Source organism: Natator depressus, chromosome 2 (assembly GCF_965152275.1).
Source record: "Natator depressus isolate rNatDep1 chromosome 2, rNatDep2.hap1, whole genome shotgun sequence".
NCBI classification, from domain to species: Eukaryota; Metazoa; Chordata; order Testudines; family Cheloniidae; genus Natator; species Natator depressus.
In genome coordinates, this window is record NC_134235.1 from 183,318,291 (window position 1) to 183,341,816 (window position 23,526).

The following is a 23,526-nucleotide window of genomic DNA, read 5'->3' on the forward strand; positions in this document are numbered from 1 at the left end:
CTTTAGCCCCAACCGGTCTCAGCATGAAGTCCTGTTCCTCACAGGGAGACTTCTTCAGCAACCTTGTTCAGAACCCCGTAGGGTAGGTCTGTTTTCCTTCCCTTGACTGAGCTGGGTAGCTCTCTTTTTTTAAGCTTCCTTTCTAGTTAGAGCATGCTCTGCAGGTCTGGAGGCATAGGTGGCGACTCTGTGGATGTTACAGGGCTGGAGCACCCACAGAAAAAAATTAGCGGGTGCTTAGCACCCATTGACAGCCAAGCTCCCCACCCACTGGCGGCCCCACTGATCAACTCCTTACCTACTCTCCCTCCTAGTGCCTTCTGCCTGCCATGGATCAGCTGTTCCACTGAGTCCAGGAGGCACTGGGAGGGAGGTGGAGGAGCAGGGATGGGGCGTGCTCAGGGGTGGAACTGGGTGGTAAGGGGTGGGCCCTTGGGAGAAGGGGTGGAGTGGGGACTGGGCCACAGGCGGGAAGAGGTTGGGGAGGGGGATTGGAGGAAGGGGTGGAGTGGGGACGGGGCCTGGGGCTGAGTGGTGGTTGAGCACTCCTGGGGAAAGTTGGAAGCTGGCGCCTGTGTCTGGAAGGGTGGGGCTATCTGGGCCCAGTATTGTCCTTTATCCCTTTCGGGCCCAATATGAGGTTTGTATACCTAGTGTTTCTCACGGGTTGTGAATTTTTGTTTACTGCCTGTGACCTGTCCATGACTTTTACTAAAAAGACCCGTGACTAAAATGTAGCCTTAATCATAATGCATATGCAGAAGGGGGCTGAAATAAGGTTGTTAATTCTAGTAGTTCCAAACTTCTGTATGCTTGACTGCAATCTTATTGTGCTTTTAACATAACTTTTTGCATATGGTTTATATGTATGTAGTTTTGAAAGCATAAAATTAATAGTAGAAAGTAAATTAGGCTCCAATCCTGTAAACGTTTGCTCAGTGTTTAACTTTATGCATGTGAGTGGTCCCATTGATGCCAGTGGGACTACTTGCTGTGTGTAAAGTTAAGCACATGCATATGTCTTTGCAGCACTGGAGCCCTAAAATGTACCTATTACTTCAGATCTTTCATGTACTGACTTCTAATTGGAAGTTAGAAATAGTCTAATAAAAGCAGCAAAATTTGCCTATTGCAATGCAGTTGATTAAAAATTTCTTAAAATCTCAGGCAAACAATAGAGCAGGGGTTCTCAAACTGGGGGTCGGGACCCCTTAGGGGGTCATGAGGTTATTACATGGGGGTCACGAGCTGTCAGCCTCCACCCCAAGCCCTGCTTTGCTTCCAGCATTTATAATGGTGTTAAATATATTAAAAAGTGTTTTTAATTTATAAGGGGGGGGTCACACTCAGAGGCCTGCTATGTGAAAGGGGTCACCAGTACAAAAGTTTGAGAACCACTGCAATAGAGTCTTACTGACAGCTGTCATTCCTAATGCTAATTGACACCTTTGTTGATGGTCTCGTAAGACGTAAAGTACTCTCTGATGTCAAGAAGTGGGTTTTGTTTTGTTTTTTTTCTGGATAGGTTTGTTGCACATTGGCAGGGCAGTGTAGGAAGCTTGCACTATTGCTACCCGTACTGTATTTATTCGGTGGATAGAAGATTTCATTCTTCAGTGTATCTAATACAGCTTCTTTCATGGTATTAACATTCACTTAAGGAATTGTGGAGTGGGAAAAAGAAAACAATAAAATCGTTGTTACTGAACCCACTCATTTCATTTCTCTGATTATGATTCTCTTCAAATCCTTTACAAGGGACCCCTTGCCTCTGGAGATAGATCAGAGTACATTAGCACTTCAAGAAAGTGCTCAGGTCTTGAGCCCCATTTCATCTGGCACACTGTTGCACAAGTTGTTCTAAAGCTGTAAATACATTAACATTAATTCTTCTTAGAATCGATACAGCCGTGTATTCCACTTAGGTGTGCATGCTCATACCTAGGTGGAATACATGTCTGCATTACATCTTGAAGAACCACAGTTATAGTAAGTAACCATTTCTTACTGATTTTACAATATAACTATTTGAAATTATTGTTTTCTAGACAATTATACTAAAAAATTGTATATAAAGTTAATATCTCTCTAGTTTTGGAAGAATTCACAGGAAGACATTCCACTTCCGAAGTATTAGAGGAGATGTGTTACAATAGAATTCTTTTTATTTTAATAAATAATTAATAATAAAAATATGGTCATAAGTTAAATATAATCAGTTAAAAGACATCTCGATCTCTGAAGAAGAGCTTTCAGATAACCTCCTTTTATGGTCATTACTGTAATAATTTCATGGTGTGATATAAATAAACCATTTGTTCATGAAAATTATAAACTGAATTGTTTGCTCTGTCACTTTTCAGTAATGTTGATATAGAGAAAGATGAAGATTATTGTATAAAAGGTGAAGTCTGATATAAATCATGCTATATAAATGTATGCAGGGTTGTAATTTTGTTTGAGTACTACAATATGTAAATAAATTCAGTAAAGAATAGATCAATTTCCCATTCTCTGCCTTCTTGGCATAAAATAGGAACTCTTTGACAGAAGTCGTCATTATTGATGTTAGTGGTGAACTCTTATCAGTTTTAGTGATCCATATGGACAAATTAGATGACACGGGTATTAGTTTCAAAATTTGCCCATGTTTCAGTGACTAGGTATAAAGGATGTACAGTGATTATACGAGAATGATGTTTCCATGCCTCCGTTTTTCCAGACGTCAAAAACAGCTGGGTGAAGTACACCTTTAGTGCTGATGAGTAATAGGTTATTTTTATACGCATTTTGAAACTTGTGGCTGTTGGAGAGTCACAAAGCAATTGAAGATAGGCAAATATTTATTTTTTTTTCAATTGATTTTGTATTTTCCTTTTAATTTGTTTAAGAGGCTGTATAATATCATAGTAGGCTATTGGTCTGGCCTTTTCTTGATATACAGCTGTCATAAGGAATTCTGTGTGAATTCATTTCAGGTGGTTCACTAGAAATGGTCATTGCGCAAGATGAACAGCTACCTGAAGATGTGGTGAGAGAATTTGGTATTGATTTGGTTACTGGATTACATCACATTCATGACCTTGGAATTATCTTCTGTGAACTCACACCTGCAAAGGTAATGAGTAACATTAGTTGTGTTATAATGGGTATCTTTTGTAATGTCAAAGATATCATTAACATTTCATAAATTATTATTTGTATTATGTTAATGTCCAGAGGCCCTGCTCAAGGTTGGAGGCCAGGTGTTGTGCATGAACATAGTGAGAGACAAGTATATGTCATGAATACCTTACAGTCTAATTAGTTTATTTTCTATCTCTCCTGTACCACTCTGCAGCTGGGAATTAGTGCTTGAGAGTATGGTATTTGCTTCCATGCTGCAGCATAAAAAGATGAGTCAATAAAGGATTTTCATTATTCATTTAGGAGTCCCTTTGTGTTTATAGCTTTGAATCATTCTGTCATACCCTGTTTACACTAGGAAACCACATACTTCTTCGTTTCTTGGTAATCCTTTATGCCACAAAATAAAACTTAAAAAAAAGTAAATATAAAAAACAATGACTTAGTCGAAATTAATACTGTATACAGTACATAAATTATTGTGTAAATAGCAATTGGAGAATAAAGTTGGTGAAATCTGCTTTTAGAACTCCATGGGAAGTTGTTACCAAACGTTGCATAAATGAATGATCAACCTACTGTAATTGTTTCCTAAAACAGGACTGCACATCTTTGCCTAGTTTTTGAATTTAGTCTAGTAAAACCCTCATGTTTTTCCTAAAATGTACATAGTGAATCAAAGTATGACCACAATAAACATTTTTGGTTTTGCTTACTATATTGACTCTGCTCTCAATTGGACTCTCTACTGTGTGATCACATTTTCTGCATTACTAAGTTTCTTGTAAAATCAGCTATTGTGGATGCATGCGCAAAATCAGTAGATGACTTTATAAGAAATATAGTGCTGCACATTTGTGTATCTGATGGCAGGACATTGAGACAATAGAGTTGGAAAACTTGTATTTCCTTTAAAGCTACTAATTTACTGTTAAACCAGGTTGATGAACAGGTAAAATGTTTCTCAGAATCCGATTGCTAGGTGAATAATCCTTTTAGTCAACTCTAGCTTCTATATTTTGGAAATTAAATGTTAAATATTGTAAACGTTAATCTAACAAACTTGAATATGCACACGTTGAAAGATGCATCAATTTTTATCTTTGCTGCAGAGTAATGTAGGTGGCAATTACTCCTTTGAACTCGTAGTCCAGTTCAAAGTGTAGCCATCCTTATTTTCAGAGTCCTGCATAGAAAACCGTTCTGGCTATTGTGATATTGCCTCTTTTTCTATGTAACATCAACCTCCCATGACAGCTATGTTCCACTGAAACAATGTAGCTGTTGACCAGTAGAGGACTAATGACTTCAGGAGATGGAACCTTCACAGGAGCTGGAACAAGATTTTGGAACTCACCACCAGATTAAATAAGAATGATTGCTAATTTTGCTGCATGCAGAGCAAATGTAAAACCTCTTTTTCCATGCTTTCCCACAATATCATCTTCATCGTCACAGGCTCATTTAAAACAAAGAAACAAACAGCCCTCTGCCCAGATCTGTCTAAAATAAAAAAAACACCTTTTGATGGCTGTGAAAAAAGGAGGTCATTGTAGTCTTTCTCCCCTCCCCCCCCTCCACTTGTGGGAGGCATTCAGCTATTACTGTGATGAAGGCCATATAAATACTTTTAATGGTAATGAGACTTGATCAAAACTTCAATCTTAGGTTGACTGGAAAATTCAGCTTCTTGAAACAGTCCTTATATTTAAAAGAAACAACTTGGTGTTCACTTTTGTTTACCTCTGTAGATACTTCTGGAAGGGCCTGGCACACTGAAGTTCAATAACTTTTGCCTGGCTAAAGCAGAGGGTGAAAATTTGGAAGAATTTTTTGCTTTAATTGGGTCAGAGGAAGGAGGAGGTGATGGCTGTGAAAGCACTCCACAAAGAAACTTGAAAAATAGACTCAAAGGTACAGCATATAGTATATTGTTTTATCCAGTCAAAATTAACTAAACCCAATGAGGCATAATGAAATGTTTTAAAAATGTTTTGATTTTAAATCATGTTGAGGGGACGGGGTCTTATTTTCTCTGCCAGAAACTTTTAAAATAGTAGTCTTTTGTAACTATTCTTTTTGTGGATGCAGGAATTAAGAATGCTAGGTTTTTCTCAGAAAACTCTACATTAGTAATGAAACATTTTATTTTGTTCTGACACTGTCTATGACAATGTAATGGGAAGCATTATGGGAATTTGTGTATGGTACAAACCGCAAAACAAGCTACACTACCTGTTATGAAAATTAGAGCACATAAAATGTAATTGTGAAAGGCAATTGTTAAATAAATTGTTACTAATTTATCTGTACGTACAGCTATTGCTTCAGGTGACTGTTTTATCTCTTCTCCTCACTGTAATTAATGCTACTGTTAGCTTAAGGCAGGGGTTCCCAAACTTGGTTCGCGGCTTGTTCAGGGTAAGCCCCTGGTGGGCTGCGAGATGCTTTGTTTACCTGAGCATTGGCAAGTACGGCCACTCGAAGCTCCCAGTGGCTGCGGTTTGCTGTTCCCGGCCAATGGGAGCTGCGGGCAGACATACCCATGCTAGCTTTGATTGAGCTAATGCACTAAAAATAGAAGTGTAGCCACAATGGCAGGAGCGGCAAGCTGCTCCAAGTCCAATCCTGTCTGAGACCATAGGTTCATGCTGGGGATAGTCAGTCCCTCCCACATTTGCGCCACTGTGGCTACACGTCAATGTTTTAGCAGGTTTGCTCAATCAAAGCTAGTGCAGGTATGTCTCCTCAAGCTAGAATTTACAGCTTTTAGCGCCAGTGTAGACCTATCCTTAGTCTCATGTAAGCAAGATTTTGGTAGAACAGACAATCATTGATATCCTTAAGTACAGGGAAGATTGGTAGCCAGCACTTTAAGTGAGTGCATGACAGGTACATAGAGAAGAAACAGGTTTTACATACACGCAGTCATGTTTCCTACCTTCATAACAGTACAAAACCAAGTTTAGCAAACATACAGCATAACATACGACTGTGAGAAGAAGTAATAAAGACTGTTTTATCATTTTAGTGTGTCTGTTCTGAATAGTCTTCAAGGTACCCTTGAACTGAAGCCCAGATCAAGGTATTCAAGTATAGGGACAGTGAAGCTGAATTTATATTACTGTAATTACATAAACTTACAGTGTGGTTGTACAAGTGAGTGGTTGGTTTTTACAATGAGTGTTGTAGATGTAACATCACATCTCTGAAATGCAACTTTTACTGAACAAACATACAGCTCTCAATCATTTCCCACTGGCATTGGTGAGTTTTTTCAGTAATTTCAATGGCTGGTGTGCTGCTGTTTCAATTTTTTTTTTTTTACATTTTAAAACAATAAACCAATTTTCAGGAGTCATTTTTAAAACAAAATGATCAGATGGTTAACAGACTTTAAATGGAGCAAGGGGCTTAATTAACTAGAAATATTAACTCATTAAATTTGGGTGGATGGGTTGGTTGGTTGGTTTATTTTAGGTTGTCCTTCTGTGTCTGATATAGACGAATGGGGGAAAAATAAAACAGAGTTGGCTATTTATACATTTCTCATTTCCTCGTTTTAAGTGCAAATGGTATGACTTTGTAAATATTTAGAGTAACCGTTTGAACTTTCATATGGAGGTACCTAGTATATGGAGCAGCATATATAGAAAGATAAATAAATCCATTTTAGATTACAGCTAACACAGCAAAATACAATCCTTTTATTTAGAGCCTGTTGAGTTCCAGCCGTATGGTGAAAGCTGGTGTATGTGGAAATGAAGGCTGGAACTATGGTAAAGCAAGGGAAGATGTTATGAGGTTGCCAATAGTTTACAGCTTCTGAGAAGTGCTGAAATAAGTAGCATTAAGCCAGTTATAGGCACATATGTGCCTAATAAACAGAAGATCTTTATCCTTAAGGGATTAAACTTTGCACTCCATAATCAGTAGAACATAAATAGTTCCTTCAGCAGATTTTTTTGTTTTTGTTTTGTTTTTTCTTGAAATGAAAATCTTCTAAAGAGGACCAAACAATACTGTGTAGTGTATTTGCCTACGTGATGTGGTTAAGGAGATATCAAATCAGTTTAAATGGGAGGACAGAAAATCATTTCTAACCCATCTGTTCTTGATATAAAATTATTAGGGCTGTCAAGCGATTAAAAAAAAAACACGATTAATTGTGTTAAACAACAGAGTGCCATATTTAAATATTTTTGGATGTTTTCTAGGTTTTCAAATATATTCAATTACAACACAGAATACAAAGTGTACAGTACTCGTTATATATAATTTTTTTTATTAGAAATGTTTGCACTGGAATGGTGGTTGAAGCATGAAGGGACATATGAATCTTTAGCGCATCTGGCACGTAAATATCTTGCGATGCCGGCTACAACAGTGCCATGAGGATGCCTGTTCTCACTTTCAGGTGACATTGTAAACAAGAAGCGGGCAGCATTATCTCCCGCAAATGTGAACACACTTGTTTGTCTGAGCAATTGGCTGAACAAGAAGTAGGACTGAGTGGACTTTTAGGCTTTAAAGTTTTACATTGTTTTGTTTTTGAGTGCAGTTATTTTTGTACATAATTCTATATTTGTAAGTTCAACTTTTGTGATAAAGAGATTGCACTACAGTACTTATAATGGGGGAATTGAAAAATACTTTTTTTTTTTACAGTGTGAATATATGAATCAATTTCAATTGGTATTCTATTGTTTAACAGTGCAATTAAAGCTGCGATTAATCGTGATTAAGTTTTTTGAGTTAATTGCATGAGTTAACTGCGATTAGTCAACAGCCCTAAAAATTATGTAAAGTATTTCTCTAACTCACTGAACTCCAGTTGACAGAAGCTTGGTAACATCCCTCAGGATTGTTTTGCATATTTCATCGTTCCATGTTTTCCATACTTGGAATTAAGTGAAGATATGTCTCACTCAGTTGGACAGCAGAGAGATCTTGTATACTGGGCTTCCCAGAGTGCAGTGGAGAAAAGGCTTTGGTGGACTGGGACTGTGCTGTCCTCCTAGCCATGGTTGAGGCAGCACGTCCGTGCTGATACTTTTAAAGTCTGTCAGGTGCCTTCAATAGCAACACCCTATGACCTATGGTATCACATTTGATCCTACCACTAGTAGGAGGTGGAGTTGATTTAGAGTATGTGTGCTCCATTTACATCTCGGAGAACTTGGAAGTTAATTTGGGATAGTGAGTTATATATTGAAAGGACCTCGCCTATGGGGTATGACAGGGTTAATTCTGTCGCCCTTTTGTTCAACATATATATATATATAATATGAAGCTACTGGGAATCTCAGTTAAAAAAACAACTTGGGCTGCTAGTGCCCTCAATATGGACTTCACACTGCTATTGGGTATCCATTTATTAGCAGTGGCTTGAAGTATATTCTTCCATCTGTTACTGGCCAGGAGACTTTCCATCCTCCCTCTGGATGCTGTCCTGGCTACTGTGAAACGTGTGTGTGTGTGTGTGTATAATTTACAATAGGCTTGATTATTGCCGTGCCTTGTACTTAGGAATAAACTCTGGTCATTAAAGAAACTTCTGCTGTTCCAGAATGCAGCAGCCTTTTCACTCAAGAAGTCTGGTCCATACAAATGCATTATAAGTGCAGTAATTGAGATGCCACCAAGTATGAGAACAAATTCAAAGTTCTGTACTTAATCTTCAAAACCCTCTATGCTATGGGATTGAACTATTTCAGTTACAGCTTCTCTCTCTTCAAAATGCTGATCTGCCACAGTACTTATTAGGAACAAGTGAAGTATTGACAATAAGCTTTGTCTCCTGCTCGCGTAAGTTTCACTCTTTCTTAATGGAACTCCCTATTGCAAGAAACAAGAATGATGATGAACCTACTGTATCCAGGAAGAAACATGAACCGAACAGCCTCTTTGATATATCTTTATCAGAATGACTGCAATTGTGTGTGTGTGTGTGTGTGTGGGGGGGGGGGGGTTAACAATCTATCCCCTCTTACAAGCCAAAACCTCAGGATAAAAGAAACCAATAAGTGCTCTTGAAAGGAGGCTGGAACTGAAAATTTTTGTTGACTTTGTCTAACCCTTAGTGACTGTGGTATAATACAGCTGGATAATAAACTTTTTCTATTTTTATTCCTCCTGTGTTGAGGTGAATTGGCAGACAGGCATGTTGTATCTACAAGTTATCTTTTGTATATGAAACATTATTCGTGATTTATATTCAGGCATATTATAAAAAGTATTTAAGTAGGTGTAGTATTTGAGCAAAAATGGAGTTTGGCATCAGTAAATAAAAGTGATTTAATCTGAAATGTCCTAAATATCTACGTAGCTCTATAGTCATTCTCTGCTAGTATGACACAGGGACTATAAGATTATATGTAACAGGAGAGGATGTCTGCTTCACTATTTTAGCAGCACTCCAGCCCACTTAAAGAAAAGGGATTGTAGGAAAATTAAAGAAGATTATTCTGATAAACCATTTGGCTTATAATCGGATTTGTGTATTTTGATGTTGTTGTCAGTATTTTTCATTTAAGTAAAAATACAGAGAAATTGGCTTAAATTTGTAACCAATATCCTATTTATTGGCTTCAACAGGAGTTTCACCTGTGCAAGGATTGTGGGAACAGACATCATGTGAATAAATACTATGGATAATTTTACAGTATTTTTTGTTTGTTGGGACTCATCTCGCCCTCAGTGGCATGGTGTACATATCTCTAAAAAGGAGAGGACCATTTTATGCAATTTAGTTAAACAGGGATAAACATTTCTGTGAATCTTCAGATCTGTGGCTTCTACTCAAAAGGGGTTGATGTGTATTTTACAAAATACAGAGTACTAAGAAAAAATCATTCCAACAGAGAAGTCATAGCATTCTTCTCCTTCCTCTTCTCTTGTACAGTCTGTGAAAACTGACACTGCAATTTTGTCTTTCATGGCTGTGTTCCCAATTTCCCAAACACTGAAATGCTTCAATTCCTGTAAATTATTGTTTCTAATATTGAGTTTAAATAAATCTATATATTTAAAAGTAAACTACATCTATTTTGTGTTTGTGTACAGCAAACTGAGCTCAGAAGAGAGGAAGCCCATTTTGAATACACTTTGTGCAAATGTGCTTCACAGAGCTTTTAAATACAGTCGGCATTTTTGAAGCTACTGTGGGTGATGGTCATCTTAATGAAAAGTGGCATTGTCTGAAAGAGTGGGAGTCCAGTATGGCAGAATGTAGACCTATTTCCATCCTATTTTAATACTAGTTTAACATAGGAATAGCTATACTGAATCAGACCAGTGGTTCATATAGTCTGGTATCCTGTCCATGACAGCATTCAGTATCAGATGCTTCAAAGGAAGGTGGAAAAACTGCAAAGGGAAACCACCATAAATGGTCTATTATTTTATTGTTATATATAGCAAGATCATCCCCTCCTTCTGCCTCCACTTCTCTCTCTCCACAGGCTATTGCTGACTTCTTCCAAGAGAAATTGACAAAATGCAATGTGACCTTCCCATCCCTCCCACAACTCTCTCCTTCTTCTTCTCCCCATCATAGATGCAGAAGCTTCTTGTCTGTTCTCTAACCTGTCCTCTTGGCTCAGTGACCGCATCCTATCTTCTGGGCTGCCTTCTCTCTCATCTCCTTCCTTACTCTTCTCCTTAACCCATCCAACTACTGCTCCCTCTCCCTTCCCCCTTTTGCCTCTTAGCTCATTGAACATACTGTCTGCAATTGCTGTCCGGAGTTTCTCTCCTTCAGTTCCATCCTAAGCCCTCTCCCATCAAGCTTCTGCTCCTTGCAGTCCACTGAAACCACTCTCACCAAAGTCTCTAGTGACCTCTTCCTAGCTAAAGCTCAGAACCAGTACTTTGTCATCATTGACCTGTCAGTTACCTTTGACTGCTTCACCTTGGACTACATCACTACATGCTCTTCTTGAAATTTTGACCTCCCTTGGCTTCCATGACTCAGTTCTCTTCTGGTTCTCCTCCAACCTCTCTTACTGCTTCTTCAGAGTGCCCTTTCGGGGATTAGCCTCAATATCCTATCAGTTTTCTATGCAGGCTCCACAGGGCTCATGCCTTGTTCCTTTCTCTTCTCCCTCTAAACCTGATCTCTGGTAATCTCATCTGTAAACACAAATTCAAATACCAGTATCCATGCTGATGACTCATAGATCTGTCTCTCTTCTTCATTCTTGTCTCCATCTGTCCAAACTAAAATCTTAACCTGTCTCTGACATCTTCTTGTAGATGTTTAGTCATTAGCTCAAGCCCTCCCCTACTTCCTTTCTCAGTCACTCTGGACAATGTCACCAATCTGCCTATCCTTCCATCCCCTAATCTGGGTGTCATCTTTGATTTGGACCTTTCTGTAGGTACATTAGAAAATTACAGCACAAAACGGTAGATGTTCTTCTCAGATTATGTGTAGTTGAAGTGAAATAGGAATATAAACAACAAAATAGTTTCCACAATCCCACTGAAAAGGTATATCAGAGTGAAGTGAGGATAGTTGTCTAATGAGAGGCAAGGTTGTGATCACAGGACTATAAGTCAAATTCCTGAGTTTCTACCTCAGATCTGACATTGACATTCTCTGTGCCACTGGGCAAGGCACTTAGGGAAACTGAGGTTCAGCATTTATCTTTAAATGGAGATAATGTATACAGCACAGAGGTGAGGTGGGAGGATTGACACGTAGCGTTTTTTAAAATTCTGAATTGACTATCCATTCTGCCTTTATACAAGTTGCCTTATATGTTTTATTTTGTAGGCTCTCCTGTATACACCGCTCCGGAAGCAATAAAGGGAGCTGACTTCTCCGTAGCTAGTGACTTGTGGTCATTGGGCTGTTTGCTTTACGAAATGTTTTCAGGTTGTGTTTCTATCTATCTATCTATCTATTTGACATTTTGTGATAATTTGGGAAAATGAGTTTTTGGTACACTATAAAGATTTCCAATTATTTAGGAACCTTGTAAAATAATCAACTGTGAGATACTGTCACTAAGATCTGAGTTATAGTATAATTATAATATATGGTTTTAACTGCCTCTAGTGCTCAGAATTATAATTTGCTAAATTATAATAACGGTTTGAGCTCCCATTCTCATTCAAGGGTTTTATGCTCGTAAGCATTAAAACAATTTAGCAAATGCATTAATTTGTTCTTTTAAAGGTAAAATTCACTTTAGCTGTTTAAAATTGCACTACTTTGGCTTAGTGAAGGGTTGGGGGAGGGGAGCGGGAAGGGAGCATCTAGGAAGGGGAAATCTCCTTCAAACCAGGTTGCAGGGTTGTATCCCAGTCTTCCTGTGGCGCAACATACACAGTATGCTAGCCTATTGGATTAACATAGATGTGGGTCTTGCTGTCCTCATTATCCACTCTGCTGGTATCTGGGGCTACTATGGAGACCTGTTTTGGGACATAAGACATGAAGGAGCATTTTTAATGGCTGTCCTGCCCATGTTTTGTTCTGCAGTCCTCATTGTTCACTGGCTCTCACCGCCAACGTTATTTGTAGTTAAATTGACATTAATTTGTTAAATTGAGTTCAGATTGACGACACTTGCTTCTTGAATGAGAATTATTTAGTAACAATTATTTTGCAGTTTAACCAAGTTTGATAGAATTAAGTGAATCTACTTATGTTTATAGGAAGACCTCCATTCTTCTCTGAAAGCTTTTCTGAATTAATTGAACAGATTTTATATGAAAATCCTTTGCCACCTAAATCTAAAGGTAAGGTTTTCTTATAGTTAAATGAGTCAAACTAGAGTAATGCTTAAAATGTAGTAGTCAGTTTTGTTTGTTTGTTATGTTGATAACTAATTTTTTGGTTTGCAAAGAATATTCTGCTTAAAATTCTTAATTGCAGAAGTGTATTTTCTCATTAAACTAAACTTGTATTAGCAGAATTGTAAGAAATTTCTATCCCTAAAAATGAATATTAGAACTAGTCTCCTTCTGGAGTTTAACTGTTCTGTTCTTTTGGATTATTGCCCACTGGGAAAATGGATACTTCATATAAAGTTAAATATTAAGAGTAAAAGCAATTCTCTAGAGGGGAAATATGTTGCTACATTTCATATTAAGCCATTTCTTTACTAACTTGACATAATAGAATCATGTTGCAATAGTATCATGTTAGTTTAGAAGGCACTTTCTTTATAAGCCACTATTTTCAGACGGCTATAATTGAATGGAAAAATAATTATCTTTCAGGTTAAAATTTCGGATACTTGTTTTTCACACCAAAAGGCATTTTCTTTTTAAATTGGGTTAAATTACATTGACTAGGTTGAGTTCTCAAAGCAAGACAAAGCAGCGTTCTTTGTCAAGTTAAAGAAGAAATTCAGAATTTTTTTGCTCTGATGCAAAAACGGTTTAGTAAAATTTCTAAAACTTCCTATGGACTTGTTCTCAAATGCCTTTGATGTGTGTGAAGAAGTGTGGTTTCAAAGTAAAAATACAGGGCTGTAACAGTGTACATAGTAATTTAAATAACATAGCAGATGTACTCACCTACATCCATTTGCTGACCAAGTTACAAGTGTCAAAGCAGTGTAATTTGCACTGATTTTAGCATTCATTTAATTTGCAAACTGAGTATACTAATGTAGTATTCTGTAGTGACTGACTGAATCAGTGAGAGTTGTGCCTGTTAACCTGAGGCATGAAAATGATCCTGGGAAAGTGGTGAATGGTGCAGACAATTTAATGTGGATTTGGAGCTGCTTTATCTCTTGCCTGCTACACATTCCTCTTCCATTCACTGCATGTCTATTAAACATAGAGTTGCTAACCCTCTAAGATTGTCCTGGAGTCTCTAGGAATTCAAGATTAATTTTTAATTAAGGATTATGTCATGAGATGACACCTCCAGGAATACGGCCAACCAAAATTGGCAACCCTAATTAAACGTGAAGTGCAAATAAAATCTCTGAATTCTGTCTACTGCAGCAGTAAGTAATGAATATTTCCTTTAGCCTAAAGGTACTTATACCCAGAGACTACACAGTAAAGAACAAACTTTGAAACAACATGCACAACAGTATAAAAACAGACTTATCTGAGCCCTTGTGGCTCCATGCTGCAGCAAAATTTTGTACAGTTGCTGTACTATCATCATATGGTGCTGGAAGAGTGCATATGGAACTGTACTCATGAGTCACTTAACATTTGTGTTTTAGGTCTTTTACTTGTTTGATAAAATAAATATTAACTGTAAAATTAGGTGCAATCTTTCTCAGAACAAATCATTTACTTTGAATAATTTATATACTATGGTCCATCCTGCCTTTCATCTATGTGTACAATTTCCACTGGATTCAATAGAGACTAACCAATTTATTTGAGCATAAGCTTTCGTGAGCTACAGCTCACTTCATCGGATGCATCTGATGAAGTGAGCTGTAGCTCACGAAAGCTTATGCTCAAATAAATTGGTTAGTCTCTAAGGTGCCACAAGTACTCCTTTTCTTTTTGCGAATACAGACTAACACGGCTGTTACTCTGAAAACTGGATTCAATGGGATTTCTGCTCATAGAAGGAGCTCGAATATGACCCTGTATATGAATGTGTTTTTAAATTCAATAAATGAAATCCCTCTGTGGTACGGGGAATTGACATACCTGGTCAATTATCAGATACAATCAACTCTAGATTTTGGGAAGAAATTTCTTAAAGGATGAAATTCTACCCTTGTGCACATGTGCACAATTTTAATTAGGTTCAGAGAGTTGTGTGTGCATTTGAGGGCAGAATTTTTCCTCTTAAGCATCCTTTAAAATGCAAAAAGGTCATATTTAGCACTTTGGATTCATTCAATGTGTGTTTGAATTTGTTTTTAAATTAAATTTAAGACATGGTTAATTAAAAATAATTGTATACAGCATACAGTTTTTAGTCTTTTGTTCTATAAGTAATGGGTTCTTCTTCTTCTTCGAATAGTGTCCTATGGGTGCATCCCCTGTGCTTTTGATCGGAGACTTTTCATAACAATGTGCGTTCGGCCTGTGCGTACATGCATGCTAGTTTGTGTCATGTCCTGTGAGTTGCTACATAGCCGTGCACAGGCAAACCTCCCTCAGTTGCTTCTCAACATCCTCAGCCTGAGATGGAGCTCTGGCAGTTGTCCCTGTTGAGATTACTTCAGCTGTGTCCAAGTTTTTATTCTAGTGCTTCACTTATAGTAAGCATTTGTGTAATTAGTTAATAAGCAGTAGTAGCTTTAGCTTCCTAGTTTAAAGAAAAAAATAAGAAACTTCTCATATATTATATAGATAGATAAGTAGTAGATAAGTGCGTAGACAAGGTACCAGTAGTTCTTGTTCACTGGGAGGTTATGCCTGGTTCTCCTAGTTTAAAATGTCTGTCGTGCCAGGAGGCAATCCTGGTAAGTGATGGGTACTCCCAGTGCATCGATTGTCTCAGGGAATCGCACATTCCCAGAAGTGTAACTTCTGTCTGACGTTGAAATCTAGAGCCAGAAAATAAAGGGAGATTAAACTTCGTCTCCTCATTGTAGTAAACTCGTTGCATCCATCTTCTGACCCAGGCCAAGGGACCCCTTCTGTACACCTGTCTCCAAGCAAGTCTGCTGCCTCCACTATTTCTAAGTCCCCTCGAGGGCATCTAAGAGGAAGACCTCTCATAAGACTTCCAAAGATCATGCCCTGAGTTCACCAGATAGGGAATTACCTCAAAAAAAGCCGAGGTTGTTTCGGAGTCTTCAACCAGGTCAGCATGCTCTGCTCTCCAATCTGGTACCTTTGAGGCTGCTGGTTCCTCAGGTACCAAGGGCATTGTTAGCCAAAAGATGGCAAAGCCTCGGGTGTGGAGAGAACGTTGGGACCATCGGCAGACCAAGGTGGTAAGAAGTGCGCTTCCTCGTTATCAAAGATGCCTGCTTGGGTTCCTACTGCATTTCCCTTGAAGCAGACAAGATTCACAGTACCTTCAGCTCCCTTGACCAACACTACCTCTCTGCAAACCACGGACTCAGTACCAACAACACGATTGTTACCTCAGGAGTTTTGTTTTCCCCGAGACCTGGCTGAGGTGTCTAATTTTTCATTGTTCAAAGATAGGCAGCCTTCATCTACTGCCCTCTCTAGGAGACCTGATCCTCAAGAAGAAACCTTTGAAGAGCAGGAAGATAGAACTGATGAAGAGGTCTCTGTTCTGACCAACAACTCCTCTTCATCTCTGGATGACGCAGTTATGCCTCATCCTCGGAGAAAGATTTTAAGCAGTTTCAGGATCTAGTCAAGAGAATTGCTGACTCCTTGCAGATCCCTATCGAGGAAGTTAAAGCATCATAAGCTGCTTGACATCCTTCAGACAGTCTCATTTGCCCAGGTAGCCTTGCCTGTTAATGTGGCCCTTCTGGACACACCTCATCTACTATTTCACCTACATGCAACAGAGCAGATCAGGTGTTTTGCTGGAAAGTAATATTTCTTAAGTTTTTAATTTCTCATCGCTCTCCTAATTCTTTGTGGTCAATGCAGTTAATAAATGGGGAAGGTAGCACCACGCTAAATCTACATCTATGACAAAGATCATAAGCATTTAGACCTACTTGGTAGAAAATCTTATTAATCAACCTTCTTACAATTTAGAATTGCCAATCTACTAGGTATTAATGGTGAAATATCATATAAATTACATCAAACTGAACTCTTTTGTTGACCGATTACTGGCAGAACATAGAGAGCAATTCCAGGCAATTTATTGTGGATGGCCAGTTACCTTCCAGAACTTCACTACAAGCCTTGCTCGATGCTGCTGATACTGCTGCCCATTCAGTCTCTACGGTGGTAATTATGAGAGGGACTTTTGGCTCCAGATTTCCAAAAGAAGTCCAGAATACAGTGGAAGACTTCCCTTTCGGTGGGTCTAAACCAGGGGTGGCCAACCTGTGGCTCCAGAGCCACATGCGGCTCTTCAGAAGTTAATATGCGGCTCCTTGTATAGGCATTGACTGACTCCGGGGCTGGAGCTACAGGCACCAACTTTCCAATGTGCCAGGGGGTGCTCACTGTTCAATCTCTGGCTCTGCCACAGGCCCTGCCCCCACTCCACCCCTTCCCGTCCCCTCCCCTGAGCCTGCCATGCCCTCACTCCTCCCCACCCAGAGCCTCCTGCACGCCACGAAACAGCTGATCGGGACGTGCAGGGAGGGAGGTGGAGGCTCTGATCGGTGAGGCTGCTGGCGGGCGGGAGGTGCTGGGAGTGGCGGGGGGGAACTGTTGGGGGGGCTGCTGACATATTACTGTGGCTCTTTCGCAAGGTACATTGGTAAATTCTGGCTCCTTCTCAGGCTCAGGTTGACCACCCCTGGGCTGAACTGTTTGCAGATAGCGTGGATGAATCTCTGAGCACGTTAAAGGACTCCAGGGCTAGATTGCTTTCTCTTGGGATCTATACACCTGCCTATAAGAGAAGGTTTAGCAAGACTCTGACAACTCAGAGATCCCATCCTGTGCAATTCTCAACCTCCTAGAGGTTGTATGAACCACATCAAAAAAGACAGAAATTCCAGAAACAGAAACCATCCACCTCTCAGCCTTTGACCTCATACCCTTCCAGCTCCAAGCAGCAATTTTGATGGACTGATTGAGGTCTTGAATGACCATCCTCATCCTTACCAGCTGCACCAATTCAGCTGTCTTCCTCTCTTCAGCGACCACCTTTTACCACTTCAGGCAGGCTTCAGAGTCTATCTCCACAGACAAGTGGGTTTTGGAGATCATCTCCCCAGAGTACGCCATCCACTTTACTACCCTTCCACCAACCAACCCCCCTGCCCAATGCCTCTTTAGGGATTCCTCTCCATGAGAGCTTGCTTTGTGAAGAAATGGAGTCTCTTCTATACTTGGGTGCTATAGAACCAGTCCTTATGCAGCACAGAGGAAAGGGATTTTATTTAAGGTACTTCCTGGTACCAAAAAAAATGGCAATTGGAGACCCATTCTAGATTTGAGGCTACTCAACACTTATGTGAAAGCATCAAAATTCAAAATGGTGACATTTGCAGGTGGTGATTGTGTTACTAGATCAAAGGAATTGGTTCTCAGCCCTTGACTTTCTGGATGCATATTTCCACATTGCGATCCCCCCCATCTCACAAATGATTCCTATGTGTTACTATCGGCCAGGATGCTCCTTTTTGGGCTGTCATCTGTCCCGAGGGTCTTTTTGAAGGCCATGTCGGTAGTAGTGGCTCAGCTCTGCAGGAAAGGTATTTTAGTGGCCTTTTACCTGGATGATTGGCTGCTGAAGGGTCACTCTCTGGAACTAACTTCATGGGTAACTTTTGAAGCCATAGATCTCTTCCTCAAATTGGGCCTACAACTGAACATTCAAAATTTCACTCTGACCCCTGTACAAAACTTAGCATTCATAGGAACTCATCTCCGTTTAGTAACAGCAAGAGCCAAAGCACTGCACAGATTTGTGGTCTTTTCCAACATAGCAATACAATCCAGCACAGCCCCCAAACCTTTGTTTTATATCAACTGGCAAGGAGGAGCAAGAGTCCTCTCCCTCTGTGCAGAGGCTGTCAAGCTTAGTAACCAGTGCATATGCAATCAGGTCATTGTCACAGGGGTTGTCTTCCAGGGGTTCAGAATGTGACCGTAGATGCATTTAGCAGGCACTTATTCCAAGAGTATGAGTGGGAAATAGATTTCAGCATATTACACCACATATTCTGGCAATGGGGACCCCCCCAGATAGTCTTGTTTGCCACAGCGATAAACAAGAAATGTGCCGTTTTGCTCCAGAGGCAGGCTGGGTCACCGATCCCTGGGGGATGCCGTTCACCTTCATTGGTTGTCGGATCACCCATATGCATTCCCACTGACTCCTCTAATAGCCGAAGTTCTACTGAAAATAAAAGAAGACAAAGCCAGAGTCATCCTAATATTTCCGAGCTGGCCCTGACACACGTGGTTTCCTTACATAATACAGTTGGCCGTTTGCTCACTGGTCACTCTGCAGGCCAGTCTTCATCTCCTCTTCCAGGAAGGCAGAAAGATCCTACATCCCAGCCTTGAAGTTCTTCATCTCAAAGCATGATTGGTCGATGGTTCATGGGATTAAAGACAGCCTGCTCTGAGGAGGTGAGGTAAGAATAGTATTACCCAGCAGAAAATAGTCTACTACCCATACTCTTAAAAATGGACAAGATTTGTCTGTTGGTGTGACCTCAAACGTATTCCACTGACAACCTCATTGCTGCCAGATATACTGGTCTGTGTCCTAACTCTAAAAAGTTTAGGGCTCTCGCTGAGCTCCATTAGAAGTCTCCTGGCAGCCATCATGGCTTTATATTTTCTAGTAGAGCCTTATTCCCACCCTTTATTCCTTCCTGTTTTGCTCACCCAACGACAGTTAGGTTCCCAAGGGGGCTCGGAAATATTTCTTTCAGTCAAGCATCATACTCTAGTTTGGGAACTCAATCTGGTTCTTAAATGCCTTACAACACCATCATTTGAACAGATGGCTACCTGCTCACTTCTCCATTTATCAGTGAAAATGACATTCCTGATAGCCATCATGTCAGCATGACAGGTTGGGGAAATTAGAGCCCTTATGGTATCCCCTCCTTTCACAGTATTTTTTTAAGGACAAGGTCAAATTTCTACGTAACGTTGTTGGGAGAGAATTGGATTTGATCTAATCTGCAGTCATCTTGTGCATTTAGCCTCTCCCTCCTCTCTCCAACCCCCCACCCCCACCCCCCGCCAGCTAGAATCAAGGACACCATAGAGTCAGGAGAAAAATCTGGCCTTGCTTAGGCAGACAAAAAGAGCTGCAAGCTGCAGTTTTACTGATTGGGATAGATAAAGTGAAAGGACAGGTTCATTGTGGGGGAAAGGGGGGAAGAAATATGGAAAACTGACCTTGACTCTGGTTGTCTGTTTGTAAGATTTGTTTTTGTTTGCTGAAGCTACTTTGCTGATAAGGAGAACAATGAATTGTTATTGGCTGTTGCGATGGAAATAACTCATAATAGCCTCTAATAGGCTATGTGCTTTGTCTAGAGAAAATCTATAGAGTGAGTTAGAAAGCATGCTTTGGAGCAGTCTGAGGAAACTTTTATTGGGGCAAGGAGCTGACACCTAAACTTCCCAGCAACTGGATGGAAGGAGGGCCCATGGAAGCCTGACTGCTAATCACTCAAAACCATCTCAGTCTTTGGGTAGTAATAAATGTTTGGGGTGTTCTGAACCTACTGCTACAGCACGTGTGTGTGTGTGTGTGTGTGTGTGTGTGTGTGTGTGTGTGTCTTGTGTGTTTGAGACCTAATAAAAGAGTAGTTTTATGTTAAAGCACTCTTGTTTGTACCAATCATTTATCAGACAGAGGAACTGTGTCCCCAATGATTTATTCCTGACATGATCTGGAGAGAAACAGTTAAATTACCACTGCTTTGGGTTCTGAAAACTGTGGGTAACAGTCTCCTCTGAATTCCAAATTAATCAACCCATTCACATGCCAGTTTTCCACGCTAAACCTCACCTAGATAAACAAGAGGCATTGTTGCATACCCTTGATGTCAGGCGAGCCCTGGCCTTCTGTCAGGATAGAACTCTAAACCCTTCAGAAAGACCCCAAATTGTTTGTCTCACTCGCAGATAGATCAAAGGATTTGCAATCTCTAATCAAAGACTTTCCAAGTGGATTTCTGACTGAATTAATTGCTATAAATTGCGTAATATTCAAGCACCTTCGGACATATGAACTCACTGTTTGAAATTCATTTCCACTTCTTCACCATTTCTCAAAAAGGTGTCATTACTGAAATATGTAAAGCTGCTGCTTGGCTTCTATGCATACATTCGCTGAACGCTGTGCAATAACTTGTGACTCTACAGCTGAGTCAAACACAATATCAGAAGTATTTTCTTCCATACTGGACTTGACTCTGAAGCCCCTCCTTAAAGCAGGGCTACTCAATAACCACCTAGAGTGGAGCACCCGTAGGGACACTACTTGAAGAAGAATAAATGGTTTCTCACCCTATGCAGTAACTGCAGTTCAAGATGTGGTCTCTATGGATGCTCCATTACCTGCACTACTCCTTCTCTGCTATAGGGCTTTGCTGTAGAGAAGGAACTGAGGTTGGTTCACCCATGCCGTACTATATAACAATGGCATGAAGCTGACTAGCGTACATGCGTGGGCTAAACGGACACTGCCATGAGAAATTTCCAATCATAGATTCATAGATATTTAGGTCAGAAGGGACCATTATGATCATCTAGTCTGACCTCCTGCACAACGCAGGCCACAGAATTTCACCCACCACTCCTACAAAAAAACCTCCCACCTATATCTGTGCTATTGAAGTCCTCAAATCGTAGTTTAAAGACTTCAAGGAGCAGAGAATCCTCTAGCAAGTGACCCGTGCCCCATGCTACAGAGGAAGGCGAAAAACCTCCAGGGCCTTCAAATCTGCCCTGGAGGAAAATTCCTTCCTGACCCCAAATATGGCGATCAGCTAAACCCTGAGCATATGGGCAAGATTCATCAGCCAGATACTACAGAAAATTCTTTCCCGGGTAACTCGGATCTTACCCCATCTAATAACCCATCACAGGCCATTGGGCCTATTTACCATGAATATTTAATTACCAATCAAAGGCACAGGGGGTGCAAACACACCTAGGGTGGAGTACCCATAGAGGGACACATCTTGAAAAACTACATTTACTGCACAGGGTGAGTAACCATTTCTTTTATACAGTATGAGAATCTTCCCAATGTGAAAATTTTGCTTTTAGAAACTTTTAAAATTACTGCTGCTTAGTAACTGGAAGCGTCTGTTGCATATGCTGTCTTAGGTTCTGGTTGTGTAACCATATACAATCTGTACCCATGTATACCCCATTGTCTTTAGTGACTAATAGCAGGAACAGGACCTATATATGATAACTCTATATTTCTTCTATTATTCATATAATCATTCTAGTTTTAGGCTAGTTTATTTTTATTAGCAATATTATTGGAAGTTCTTCTGTTTGCAGGTTCTGCTCTTCCCAAACCTTCTTCACACTTCCTTAGTTTGCTGGATGGTTTGCTTCAAAAGGATCCTCAAAAGAGGTAAAGCAGTCTAATCTAGGACAATTAATCACATATTATGTTTTCTCCTCTTCCGAAAAGCGATGACTATTGCAATACTGAATTCATGTCATTTTGCAGATTACATCTGCAAAAACATGTAATTGTCTGTTTTGAATATGTTGCAATTAATTAATATAGTTTTCGTTCAAAGATTTGTGCCGAGTGTTTTGATTAAATTACTCTGATACTAAACAAATAGACACCAGGATAATGGTACTGGTGGCAATTTTAGAATCCTATAAAATTTAAAATCAGTCCAAACTTGTTTTGAAAGTGGGAGAAGAGCAGTTAAAATATCTCTTTTACTGGGCTTCTGACTCATAAATGGTATGATTACATTGTTGCATAATAACAGGTTTGCCAGTCACTGAGAAATTCATAGAATATTAAATCATGGCACTGTATTGTAGTGCTGTTTCAGGCTCTCTTTATTCTATTGTATTACAAAGATTGAACTGGACAGACCTGTTACAGCATCCATTCTGGAAAGATGCTTTCAGCAGATATGATGGTGATTCCACAAACAGCCAGGACATAAGCTCAAGGTACAATATGTTCAGTGAAAATAACATTTTATAATAAATATAAGGAGACAAATATCCTTTTGTACTATTAAAAAAACTGTTTTCTGGTCATTATTTGTATTTTTCTTTTAATTTATAAAAATGTTTTAAAAATTTTGTTACATTTGTGCTATGCAAGTATTGTATCTTGAATCTTGTCTCTTGAAACTTATCTGTCACTGTTGCGAACACTAGCGCAAATATAAAAACACTATAGTATTGATTTTTGAAGGATGTTAAGTAACTAGTATCTAACTAGCATCTCTTATTAAACAACAGTGAAAACATGGAGTTTTTTGTATCTAGAGATACCAAGGACTCATTGGATACCCATAAAAATTCGAATGATATGTCATCCTCAAGAGCAAATAATAAACAACTTAATAAATCTTTCAAACTAGGTAAGATTATGTATTGCTATTATTGTCTCATTTCAGATGAGTGTGTTCTGTAAATCTGATCAGCCTCGTAATCCCAGCAGTATGTTTGTTCCATAAATTTTATTCCTCATAATCTTTAAATTAGCGAGTTCCATGTTTTTTGTTTTGTTTTTTTAACAGAAAATCCATCTGAATTGCGGCCTAAAAGTGCACCTGGTGGTGAATCAAACGAGTCCATATTTCTTCTTAGGTATGATAAACTACAGAGCAATTAAACTAGAAAAGAAAAAATGTATGGAGTATCTTCTTA

General features: G+C 39.4%; 1 protein-coding gene across 2 annotated transcripts in view; it reads left to right on the forward strand.

Annotated features, from left to right (window-relative positions):
* ULK4 (unc-51 like kinase 4) overlaps positions 1 to 23,526 on the forward strand; it is a 397,936-nt gene that overhangs the window by 11,274 nt on the left and 363,136 nt on the right. For both annotated transcript variants that reach the window (XM_074945513.1, XM_074945514.1), the window contains exons 4-11: positions 2,979 to 3,118; positions 4,878 to 5,040; positions 11,906 to 12,007; positions 12,793 to 12,876; positions 22,177 to 22,252; positions 22,723 to 22,818; positions 23,116 to 23,237; positions 23,397 to 23,466. In XM_074945513.1, the coding sequence (XP_074801614.1) occupies positions 2,979 to 3,118; positions 4,878 to 5,040; positions 11,906 to 12,007; positions 12,793 to 12,876; positions 22,177 to 22,252; positions 22,723 to 22,818; positions 23,116 to 23,237; positions 23,397 to 23,466 (853 nt within the window). The remainder of the gene's footprint in view (positions 1 to 2,978; positions 3,119 to 4,877; positions 5,041 to 11,905; positions 12,008 to 12,792; positions 12,877 to 22,176; positions 22,253 to 22,722; positions 22,819 to 23,115; positions 23,238 to 23,396; positions 23,467 to 23,526) is intronic.